The 12,678-nt window shown below is 41.7% G+C and overlaps 1 protein-coding gene across 8 annotated transcripts in view; it reads right to left on the bottom strand.

Moving 5' to 3' along the window:
- The window catches only part of LARS2 (leucyl-tRNA synthetase 2, mitochondrial), a 278,070-nt gene that overhangs the window by 152,980 nt on the left and 112,412 nt on the right, over positions 1-12,678 (bottom strand). For 6 of the 8 annotated variants that reach the window (XM_079934198.1, XM_079934197.1, XM_079934196.1 and 3 more), the window contains one exon: positions 8,329-8,457. In XM_079934198.1, coding sequence (XP_079790324.1) covers positions 8,329-8,457 — 129 coding nt within the window. Of the gene's footprint in view, positions 1-182; positions 382-8,328; positions 8,458-12,071; positions 12,304-12,678 lie in introns of those variants that run through there. The other 2 variants (XM_079934202.1, XM_079934203.1) reach the window with 2 other exon arrangements.

Here is a 12,678-nt window from a genome sequence, read left to right as displayed (position 1 = left end):
CAGGACTGCAAAATTTACCATGACTCGAGATATCAAAGGGGAGTGAGGGCCAGCTACTGATGAGGGGCAAACACAGGGATCAGAGCCCTGTCAAGTTAGACAGAGCTGGCCAGGAAGCGAGACCTAGAAGCTCAAGCTAGAACAGCCTCCGGTGTGGACCCAGTCACATGACTATGGCTTACCCAACAGGACCTCTTGCTTCCATTTGGGCAGAGCTATGGGCATCTCAGGGATGGCAGGCAGGATGGATGGCAAGCAGACTAGAAGGGATACAGGAGAACACAGTTACAGGTGACAATGTACAGATGAGGCTCTGGAGGGATATACCCTGGAAAATGATAGGGATCATTGTCTAGAAGGGCCTGGGGGGAGCGGGTAGTCAAAGGGGACTGTAGCCTTATCTATGTTGTATCTCTCCTTTTTAAAGGGGAGAATATGGAATTTTATGTACAATTTAAAAATACTTTTTTTAAGAAGGAAGAAACAAACAGGCAAAAGTACAGTTCTTCCTCCAGCACGGGAAGGAAGATGAAGGAGAGTTAAGAAGACTTTGGAGGTTAAGAAGGGAAGGAAGCTGGGGCAGCTGATTGTCTGCCCTTCCAATGAGAGAGAAGTACCAATTCCCCAGGAATGTCCAGCTTTCTCTCCCTTTCATCATAAAACAAAACTTTATATTTGAAACCAATTCAGCTTCTAATTAAGAGCAACCATGGTTACTGCTTCTGAAAAAAATTGCTATTTTCAGAGAGTGCCGTGGTTTCTGTGGAGTAGATTCAACACTTCATTTCCAAGAAATGAGAAACACAACATTTAATTTTGTTTAGCAAGTTTAATAACTCACTATTATTACAGGTTGGGGATCAAAATGAAGTGAATACTTCAGGGTAAAGAATCTAAATGACAGTAACTAGACCCAAAACAGAAGACCTCTGGGAATGTGAGGCAGATAAATCAGGCAGTTTCCAATCAAAATACTGGACTAGCAACTCAATGTCCCTTTCAAATTACATCTGAGAGGATAAGCCCTGGAAATCTACTCTCTACTTTCAGATGCTCCAGAGATTAGAAAATCTGAAAACTAAATGGCATGCGATGCATTCTCTGGGCACTTCATAAACATTTGTTGACTGACTGGCCAACTGAAAGCTGATGAAACGTATATTATGGTTCACTTGCTAAGAACTCCCCTCACTTCCTGATATTTGTGGGTAATTGCATTATGATCATGCAGCTGCCAGACACATAGCCTCAATTTCCTTCCTCCTCCACAGGAGATAGCAAAAAGGCCCAAGCGGAAAACACTACTTGGGCAGTGCCCTGCGGTGTTTTGCCTGAGACAAATTATTCAAGGTCCAACTCTGTGAGGGGGACTTGGCAGCTTGATGCTTTAATTGCCCCGCTTCTGGCCCAGAAGGTGCTGAGGAGACCAGCTGAGGTGGGAGGTGGGTAATTTTATTTTCTAACCATCTGTGCACACAACGTATGAAAACACAACAAAATCACCATATGGTGCTAAACTTTAAATATGTCATCAGACATTGTATGAGTTTAAGAAGAAACCGAATGGCACTGTGGTCTTTTCTGACTCCTGAAAGAGAATGATTTATCTCTGGCTTCAAGTGGTCCCCGCTTAAACATCCAAACCTCAGAACTACCGTATTACTGCTTTTATTAATTGGGTTACACTGGAAAATTGCATTATGGTTTTTAGAGTTTTCTCATTGATCATTGCACATGAACCCTGCAACAAATCTGTGAGGTAGGAGGCAGGTGGGAGGCCAGTGACACTGACTAAAGTCACAGATTCCTGATCAACTCATCACCCCCAAACCACCTCCCTCTCCACTTGCCAAGTCCACATGTAATTTACTTGTATGCCCAAGGCCTGGCCAACTTTGTGACTTTAGGTTTCCCCAAGAGAACTGTGATGATCATGGCCTCAGGCACATCTCCATTGACTACAACAAGAACGTGGGGGACCCCAATGATCTGCTTACACTCTTGTCTCATTTCTCTCCTTTGCACAACTTATTTGCTGCTATAGGAGGAAACCAAAGTAAAAGCAACCTTGAACTTTCCAAATCATCATTCTTGTCCATTCTCAAACCCAAATTACAATCTGTGGTCTGGCGGGCTCACAAAATACAAGGACAAACCACAGACTGGGAGAAGACATTTGCACTGTATTTAACTAACAAAGAATCAATAATCCAGACCATATAAAGAACTATATGAGGGACTTCCCTGGTGGCGCAGTGGTTAAGAATCCACCTGCCAATGCAGGGGACACGGGATCGATCCCTGGTCCGGGAAGATCCCACACGCCACAGAGCAACTAAGCCCACGAGCCACAACTACTGAAGCCCACGTGCCCTAGAGCCTGCACACCCTACAGCCCGTGCGCCACAACTACTGAAGGCCACGTGCTGCAACCACTGAAGCCTGTGAGCCTAGAGCCCGAGCTCTGCAGCAAGAGAAGCCACAACAATGAGAAGCCCGCACACAGCAATGAAGAGTAGCCCCTGCTCACCTCAACTAGAGAAAGCCCGTGAACAGCAACTGAGACCCCCCCCGCAAAAAAAAAAAAGTATATGAACAGTAAGAACAATATGAAAAAGACAAACAACCCATGAGGAACTTGGCAAATAATGTGAGCAAGCCAATCAGAGAAGAGGAAACTTAAATAGATAAAAAATAGCTTCACTAGGACAGAACTCAGGAAAATGTAAATTGAAAACACAATTAGATGCCATTTCCCATATATCAAATTAGCAAAGATTTAAAAGCCTAACATTAGTAAGTATTGTCAGGGATGTAGGGCTATATGAAATGCCATTTATTTCTGGTAGGAATATAAATTGGCACCAACATTTTGGAAAGCAATTTGGCAAGACATATTTATGCTGAGGAGCGTACACTCTATGACCCAGCAATGCCACTTCTCCCACAGGCTAACAGTTAGGTGCAAGGATGTTCATTGGAACAAAAATCTAAAACAACCTAAAACTCTATCAATGTGAAAATAGATAATTAAATATTGTCATAATTATACAGCACTTAATGGATGAACTATAAGCACTTATAATGGATGAACTATAAACTATTGTGTATTTTGAACTGACTCAAAATACACAATACTACACACAAGTGTGTATGTATCCATAAACAATACATAGAATAAAAGCATGAAAACAAGAAGGCAAAGGATAGACACTAGCTTTTTTTTTAACTGAAGGACTGGAATCTGATTGTGGAGAGGCACAACTGTATCTGCAACATAGAAGAAAAAAAGCTGAGATTAACAAGATTAAATGGTAATATCTATTATATCAGGATGGCGGGTCTGAGTATTTAGAATAATGTTCTCTGTATTCCTGTGTTGGAAATGTTTATAATTTTTTAAAGTATCATATTTAAACTAAAGAGGATAGAGCCTACCTAGGGAAAGTGGATAGAGAAAAAAAAGAGAAGGCAGTCTAGAACAGAATCTGAGGTAGGGTAGACAAATCCCTCGAAAAACACAAATTAAAACTGACACAGAAAAAAAAAAATCAGAAGATCTGAATAGCCTTATATCCATTAAAGAAATAGAACTGTAATTTAAAAACTTCCCACAAAGAAAGCTCTAGGTCAAGATACCATCACTGGTGAATGCTATTGAACAATAAAGAAAGAAATAACACTAATAATACACAACACTTTCAGAAAGTGGGAAGAAGGGAACACTTCCTAGCTTGTTTTATGAGGCTAGCATAAACCTGATATTAAATACAAAGATATTACAAGAAAAGTAAATTACAGGTCAGTGTCTTTCAGGCACATAGGGATACTGACAAATGAATACAGCAATATATACATTCAAAAAAGTACATCACGACCAAATGAAATTTGTCCTAGGAACACAACGTTGGTTTAGCATTTTTAAAAAATCAATCAACATAATACATCACATTAACAGATTAAAGGAGAAAAACCATGTATTGTCTCAATAGATGCAGAAAAGGCATATGACAAAACTCAATACCCATTCATGATAAAAATTCTGAGCAAACTAGGAATACAGGAGTAACCTCATTGTACTGCACTCTGCTTTACTGTACTTCACAGATACTGTGCTTTTTACAAATTGATGGTTTGTGGCAACCCTTCGTTGAGCAAGTCTATTGGCACCAGTTTTCCAACAGCATTATTTTTTAATAAGGTATGTACATTTTTTTAAAGACATAATGCTATCGCACACAACAAACCACAATATAATGTAAACATTACTTTTATATGCACTGGGACCAAAAAATTCCTGTGACTCACTTTATTGCGATATCCACTTTATTGTAGTGGTCTGGAACAAAACCCACACAATCTCTGAGGTCTGCCTTTAAAGCAGAACTTTCCAACCTGATAAGAGTATGCAAAGATGGAGTGGAGCAGGAAAACCTTGTGGAGTAAACTGGGAGGAAGAAACCAAGTTGCAGCAAAAAAAAACCTGGAGAGTGGGTCTCATGCCAAGAGCACAGTCTTTCACAGACGGGGAAATGGTCTACTGTATTACATGCCACTGAGATGAGACAGGATGACAGAGACACATCCAGGGAGGTCACTGGTGGCCTTGAAGAGAGCAGACTTGGTGCAAATGTCACTCCACTTTTTACTTCTCATCTACTGTTCTTATGTGCCTTAGAATGACTTCCATATCTCCATTCAAGAATTAAGCAAATCAGGGGGCTTCCCTGGTGGCGCAGTGGTTAAGAATCCTCCTGCCAATGCACGGGACACGGGTTCGATCCCCGGTCTGGGAAGATTCCACATGCCATGGAACAACTAAGCCCATGCACCACAACTACTGAGTCTGTGCTCTAGAGCCCGCGAACCACAACTACTGAAGCCCGCATGCCTGGAGCCTGTGCTCTGCAACAAGAGAAACCACCGCAATGAGAAGCCCGCGCACCGCAACAAAGAGCAGCCCCCACTCTCCGCAACTAGAGAAAGCCCGCGTGCAACAACAAAGTCCCAGTGCAGCCAAAAATAAATAAATTAATTTTTTAAAATAATAATAAAAAAAGAATTAAGCAAATCAGGGACTTCCCAGGTGGTGCAGTGGATAAGACCCCGTGCTCCCAATACAGGGGGCCTGGGTTCAATCCCTGGTCAGGGAACTAGATCCCACATGCATGCCGCAACTAAGAGTTCACATGCCACAACTAAGGAGCCCACGTGCTGCAACTAAGGAGCTGGCAAGCCGCAACTAAGAAGCCCACCTGCCACAACTAAGGAGACCACGTGCTACAACTAAAAAGCCGGCGAGCCACAACTAAGGAGACTAGCTGCCGCAACTAAGGAGCTCACCTGCCGCAACTAAGACCCAGCACAACCAAATAAATAAATAAATCTTAAAAAAGAAAAGAATTAAGCAAATCTACCAACAAATTAACAAATTATAGAAAAAGGCAAGCTTACTGAATTTTTCCTAGGCCTACTGACTGATTTTGAACCTAAGACTCCAATACTACTATATAATACAGTAGAAAGGCCGGTGTTTGGAAAAGCTGGTGCCCAAGGACTATGTACCGAATGAATTAATCAATATACATGTCAGACGTTGCTATTGCAGAGCAGATATTCCTTCCCTCCTTAGAGTAAGAATCACTGAACCTGACCTGAATCCCAATCCCTGGGACTAGTCCTGACATTGGGAGAGAAGGATTTTAAAACAACAGGAAGCTCAACAGGCTTTCACACTGTTGACCATTACAGAGATTTGCTTCTTTGTTGCCATTACCACTTAGAAATGGCTGGACAAGTTTTCACCATATTTGGCAGTTATTTTGGGGATGATCTGACTTAAATATGGGCTATGAAAATTAACAAGAAATTAAGTTCAAGAGAGCCTGGAGGATACCCGCCCCCCTCCAAGGTAGCTTATCATCTTAAAGAGAGCAACTGAAACTGAGGAACAGAGGGAACCCTAGGTGCCTGCTGGTCACAATGACTAAGATACCATAAACCAAAAAACAAAGAGTGGTTTTAGGAACCAACCGAGTCACAGGATAGATAATACAAATAGCAGGTGATGATTTGCAGTCTAGTTACTTCTCAGAAGGCAACTCCATGCAGCAGGCCCCAAGCAGAAGAGAGCAGATTCATTTATTAAATGAATTAGATTTCATTTCATTTATTAAATGACTTCCCAGAGTAAGTCAGATCAGTATAAATAATAATCAGGGCTACCACTTATTAAGGGACTATTATGTGCCAGACACATGTACTATCTCATTTAACCCACACAATGACCCAGGAGGGAAAAATAATTATTATTATATTATTATCCCTATTTTAAAGACAAGGAGAGTGGGATTCACAGACATTAAATGACTTGTGCAGGGTCACTCAGTGAGAAAGTGGTACAATGGGGTTCAAACCTGGGTTGCCCAGTCCCTGGGTCCAGCCTGACCTTGGGCTTCAGTTACTGTAAGGGACTCCATTTTGTCTTTTGGGCCTAAGCTGCCTACAAGGGTCCCAGTATCTCTGGGCCTGGGGTTCTGCCTTGAGCCTTCTCTGTAACGTCTCACCCACCCAAGGGAATTAGCGTCCCACTTACATCCCCTCAACCACTTATCCGCTAATGTATCACAAATGTACAGTTTTGCTGTAAAAGTTTAATCTTCAGCAACTGGCCTGTACTCACTAATTTTCCAAAATAAGTTGGCCTAAGTAAAAAAAAAAAAAAAAAAAAAAAAAGATAAATCTAGTTGAAGAAACACAGATATTATACTTCATGACAAGAGTCAATTTATTCTGCACCACCTCTTTCTAATAAACATTGCAGAAGTGATGGAAAGCAGTATCTGGGAAAAATAATACCTCGCATAGCCCAGGGAGACATCCCTGTAGAAGGCAAATCTCTGAATCTGACAGTAAAAGTCATTAACTCTTCAAGTGACAAAGAGACATTATACCCTGACTTCCTTTTTAGGAATACTTCTTGCTGCCAATGTCAGTTCAGCACAAATTTTCAAACCAATTATGACAATGGATTCACGTACCTTTCTAAAAGAAAATCTTGATAAAGGACTGGGAGGAGGCAGATACCCTTTATATAGACCCTGAGACGTTAATAATAGCAACAGCCAGTGGCAGTGCCAGTAAATGTTTAACAATCAACTCTCTGGCAGAAAAAGCCCTGATTTGTAGGCTTTGCTGATTTCCATGATGTAAATACTCCCACCATGGTGGATTTCAAGCTACTAAGGTGACAAATAATTAACATGAAGTTGGGCAGACATGCCCACAGCTCTCAGGAGCTGGTACAAGCAGGCTCCAGCCCTCCACTGGCAATGCTAATATTTACTAGTTACGGACTTATGTGCCAGCTATGCGCTAAGTGCTTCATAGTCATCCTCTTTCAATCCCTGTAACAGTTCAATGGGCAGGTACTATTTTATCCCCATTTTACAGATGAGAGAAAACTAGGTATTAGAGACGTTAATTTAGTAATTAGTCAAAAGTCGAATAGCTACTAAGTGTTAAGGGCTAGCATTCAAATGCTGGCCATCTGGTTCAACGGTCCATGCTCTCAGCCCCTCTTTAATCCTGCCTCTCTCTGTAAGGTGTTAAAGAAGCTGCTATGATCACTGCCACCTCATCTTACAGATGACGTGTTGGTAAAGAGTACAGCGCAGGCTCTGGGGTAATTGGCAGTGGGGTGAAGGCATCTACCAACATCAGACATGCAAGGTTTCTTCTCCTCCTCTCCCAGGAAATTTCACCTTGTCCTTCAAGGACAGATGCTCCCTCTTTAGCAGAGCCTTCCCCAACTCCCGCAGAGCTGTTACTCCCCACATATTTTTTTGTTAGGAAAATTTTACTTTTTCCATTATAAAATAAATACATGCTCATTAGAGAATACAGAAAATATCAAATACAAGGAGAAAAATCTCTTGTGGTCCCACTTCCTACTCACAGCATTTGTTCCTCATTTCTACTATTGGATTCATTCCCCTGTTCAATGTTTGTCTATTTATGGGTGTCAGCCCCACTGGACTGTGAACTCCTCCTGAGGAGATATCATGTGGTACCCACATTTGTAACCTCCTTCCACTGCATCCACACCCCACCTCCCTCCCTAGCACAACATCCAACACACGGCTGCCCCCCAATTAATCTGGATGCTTTATTATGTCCTCCAATTCATGAGAGGAAACCCTGAGCTTTTCACGTTTATCTTCAAAGCTGTCCTAATCTTAACTAAGATTGGTTTTCTTCCTTTGTCCTACATTCTTATTGTCCTGAGTCAGGCAGGAAAGTGCTATTCCAGCAGGCATCTTGCCTTACCTGCATCCCTCTCATCTTCTGGAAGCGTGCAATGGTGTCGCTGATGGTGTACACACGCACGTGGCCCATGTGCAGCTTGCCGGAAGGATAAGGGAACATGGAAAGCACGTAAAACTTGGGCTTTGATTTCTAGGAAAGAATGACAAAAAAATGACAATGAGTATTTATTAAGCATTCACGGGGAAACCCGCATGCACATAATATTTTGGCATTTTACTCAAGGTAATAATTTAACATTTTTAAAAGTTTTCTTTTAAAAAAAACCGTTCCCATAAGGTAAACTGACAAAAATGCCTAATACCAAACTTCAAAGCCCTGGCTTAACCTAAAGAATGTCCAAAATAATGCCAAACAACCTCAAAGTCCTATTACCCATATGTATTTTTAAATCTGTCTTTTTCTCTTTTAAAAGCTTCTCTTTTAGGACAGCTATCTAGGTCTTAAAGAACTATATGTTTTTCCAAATGAAGCTCTGACACATATGTCCATATAATTCAAGGAAACAATAGTGAATCACAGAGATGTGACATGTCTAAAAATGGAGCCCCTCCCTAAATTCCCTGTAGCTGCATGCAGACTTGGATTGAACAGTACGAGCAGGGTCCTCAGGCAGCGGTTCAGGTCCCGGGTTTTCTGCTGTATTGTGAGCTTATCTTTCAACAGAAAAAGTTGAAATGGTAAGGTAATGAGAAAATTTTAGCTATTTCCCAGGGGGTGATCTACAGGCAGCCTCAGGCCAGGGTTACATAACTCTCCAACTTCCAAAGACGCGGCTTCATCTCGAGAAACACAGAAAAAAGGTAAATGCATTGGAACAGAATGAACACAGGGCGGGAGGTCCTCACAGGAACACTGACTTTTGGCACCTTAGTGCTTCCACAGTAAAATGGTGAATGCTGTCACGAGTTTGTGCACATGAGGGGAAAAGGCTCCACAGGAAAGGTGGTATCATTTAATTGATTCCTTACTGGGGACCTATTGTTCAAGGGCAAGGACCATGTTTTAATCATCCCTCCCCCCAACCCCACCTTCCCGGCTGCCCACCTCCCAGTTTAATAAATGTTGGATAAATGTTTGTCGGCCTTTGTGCTCTGAAGCCTGATAACAGGCCTCTGCAGCGCACTTATTACTGAAGGGCACTTTTCCCAGCACACTTCACCAATCCTATCCAAGTGACAGGAATGTTCCCCCTCTCCAATCTCAAATCCTCCCATGGGGGAGAAGGGGTGCCTCTGAAGAAAGGAAGAGAACAGGTAACTGCTTCTGTTTAGTCACTAAGGGTCTGGACTGTCTGATGTTATCATTACTTTTTTGCCACCTTCTATTTCTCTCTTTCTGTCCTTACTCCCTTCCATGAGCGCTACTAGAGTTCTTTAAGCCTTTGCTTCTTCAAAATGAATGAAAACAAATGCAAGACAGAATATTCATAACCACTCTTTTGGGTATGTGTGTGGACTGGGGAGGTATTTTTTGGTAAGTATTTGCATGACTGATAATTGACAGCCAACTGTAATCAGGGGAACAGAAGAAACCAGAAATCAGATTCTTTCCAAATCTCATTCGACCCCTTGCTTTACACTTCCTTCAGCAAAGAAGTTAAACAAATCTTTAGCAGGGCCCCTAAAGGGTGGCAAAACAGACCAGAGTGGCACTTTTCTCTGTACTGCCCATCTTCTGGAAATCACCCACTGAGTGGTAAGTAAAGGTGCCTGAAGGAAGAGAAGGGAAAAGTGAATAAATAAGAAGTTTGGATAATACATAAACTTGGAAATCTGGAATACTGAAGTGACAGCTGCTGTTGATTTCTAGAAATGGATGGAAAGCCCCACGTTGATCATGCACTTTAATGTGGATCCATAACTCTTAGGAAAACCTCAGGAGCATGAGAGAGGACTTGAGATTCAGGAGTTAGTGGGGACTTAGGACTTTCCTTCTTTAAGAAGGCAAGTGACAGACAATCCTCTCAGCTTGTAAACAAATCCCTCAAAGGAAGTACAAGACCTCGTTCTGATACTTGGTGCAGAATCGGAAATAAGCAGACTACCCACTCGATTCAAACATTACTCATTGCAATGGATTTGGCCTACTGCCTTTCCTTTGGGAATTTTTAGGGACATGGGAAAACAGCTGTTACAGAGTTCTTTGGGACCTGAAAAAAACAACAAAATCCTTGATATAAACTATTTCTAGTTTTTCATTTTAAAGTTTTTACATTAAACCTATTTTTTATCATAATCACTTTGTTTTCATTATAGTGACATATATTTTAAAATGATGTTTATTTAACAATGTTGCCCGAAACATTTTCCACATATAGCTTCTTCATTAACATATCCATTTTGTATGTCTATCCAACAAAGATTAAATTTATAGCAAAATCAAGGGATTCATTACATACTAGCTAAGCAGAACTACAAAACTGAGTTTACAGAATATATATAGAAAAGTATTGGGCTTCCCTGGTAGCACAGTGGTTAAGAATCCACCTGCCGGGCTTCCCTGGTGGCACAGTGGTTGGGAGTCCGCCTGCCGATGCAGGGGACACGGGTTCGTGCCCTGGCCCGGGAAGATCCCACATGCCGTGGAGCGGCTGGGCCCGTGAGCCATGGCCGCTGAGCCTGCGCGTCCGGAGCCTGTGCTCCGCGGTGGGAGAGGCCACAACAGTTAGAGGCCCGCGTACCGCAAAAACAAAAAAACAAAACAAAACAAAAAAAGAATCCACCTGCCAATGCAGGGGACACAGGTTAGAGCCCTGGTCCGGGAAGATCCCACATGCCACAGAACAACTAAGCCCATGCGCCACAACTACTAAGCTTGCGCTCTAGAGCCCGTGAGCCACAACTACTGAGCCCGTGTGCCACAACTACTGAAGCCCACGCACCTAAAGCCCACGCTCTGCAACAAGAGAAGCCACCTCGATAAGAGGCCCGCGCACCCCAACGAAGAGTAGCCCCCGCTCGAAGCAACTAGAGAAAGTCCGCATGCAGCAATGAAGACCCAACACAGCCAAAAATAAATAAATAAATAAATAAATAATTTTTTTTAAAAAAGAAAAGTATTGCTAGCAAAACTCTTTACTATTCATGAATATTTTTATTTATTGCAGAAAAGGTATTCAGCTTATTGCCTGACCCTGCCTTTTGCTTTTCTGTGTGAATTAAGTCATTTTCCTCTGTGACAATGAAATGAGTTCTATCTCTGGGAGTGGAAAGAAGGAATTACGGGAGTTTATACTATAATTGAGTAGGAATCTGATTGAAAGGGAAATTTTCATAATTATATAAAAGTGTAAGAATTTAAGCCTTTAAAAAGAAATTAAGATTGGAAGCGATAGAAAAAGGATGGTTTTTATAAGTGGGTCCTATTATTTTTGTCAGCTTCTAACATCAGGAGAAAGATAACTTCTGCCTCTTTATAGATCATGCTCTGAAGCTGTTGCTGAGTCTAGAGGATGGAGGGGGAAGGACCACTCAATAGGAGCCTGCAGCCTGGGATCTGGTCGAGCTTTGACACTAGCTGTGAGACCTTAGGCAAATTCTTTTGTCTTTCTGGCCTCGGTTTACAATCTGTAAATCAAAGGCAAGGCAAAAGAAGGTTCCTGGTGAAAGCATGAGTTTAGAAATCAAACGTGTCTGGGTTTGAGTCCTGGGCTCTGCCACAAATGAGTTGTGCATCTCAACAAGTTACCAAACCTCCCTCTGAGCCTGTTTTCTTACCCCCAAAATGAGGATAATATTACTCACCCCCAGGGTTGATTCAGGATTTAAATGAGATAATCAATGGAAAGATGGTGGCTGACATAGTAAAATGCTCATTAAATGGAAGTTCTTTTTGTAATGATGATTATGATGATGATGGCAAAATATTCAGCATCTAGAAGCTCATTCAGGTGGATTTCAAATGTAGCTCTAATACCAGAGGGAGGTTGATTATAGATTCTTCAAAATCCACCAGCATCTAGTCATATTCTCATTCCTGACAAAGACACACCACACATTTTTATCCTCTTTCAGTTTATAAAATGGGTTCAGTCATATTTTCTCATTTGATTTTCAAAGCAATCCTGTGAGATAAACAATGCAAAGAATCTGAGGATCAAAGAGGTTAAACGATGCTGATGAGATCACACCGATTTGGGGGCAGAGCCAGTATTACTGCTCAGGCTCCCGATCCAGTGCTCTCTCCACTTTGCCGTTCCCTGATTCAAACCCTCATAGAATGCCACCAGGGGATGACCCAAAATGTCCCTCAAGCTATTTATCCAACTAGTAAAACACAGTTTATTTTGATCCATTTAAGTTTTTACACAACCATACGCTTAAGAATGCAATGTCACAAGAAGAAAAAGCT

Source organism: Stenella coeruleoalba (genome assembly GCF_951394435.1).
Source record: "Stenella coeruleoalba genome assembly, chromosome: 10".
Taxonomy (NCBI): Eukaryota; Metazoa; Chordata; class Mammalia; order Artiodactyla; family Delphinidae; genus Stenella; species Stenella coeruleoalba.
The sequence above is the reverse complement of the archived record's forward strand: the minus strand, read 5'-3'. Positions and strand labels throughout refer to the sequence as shown.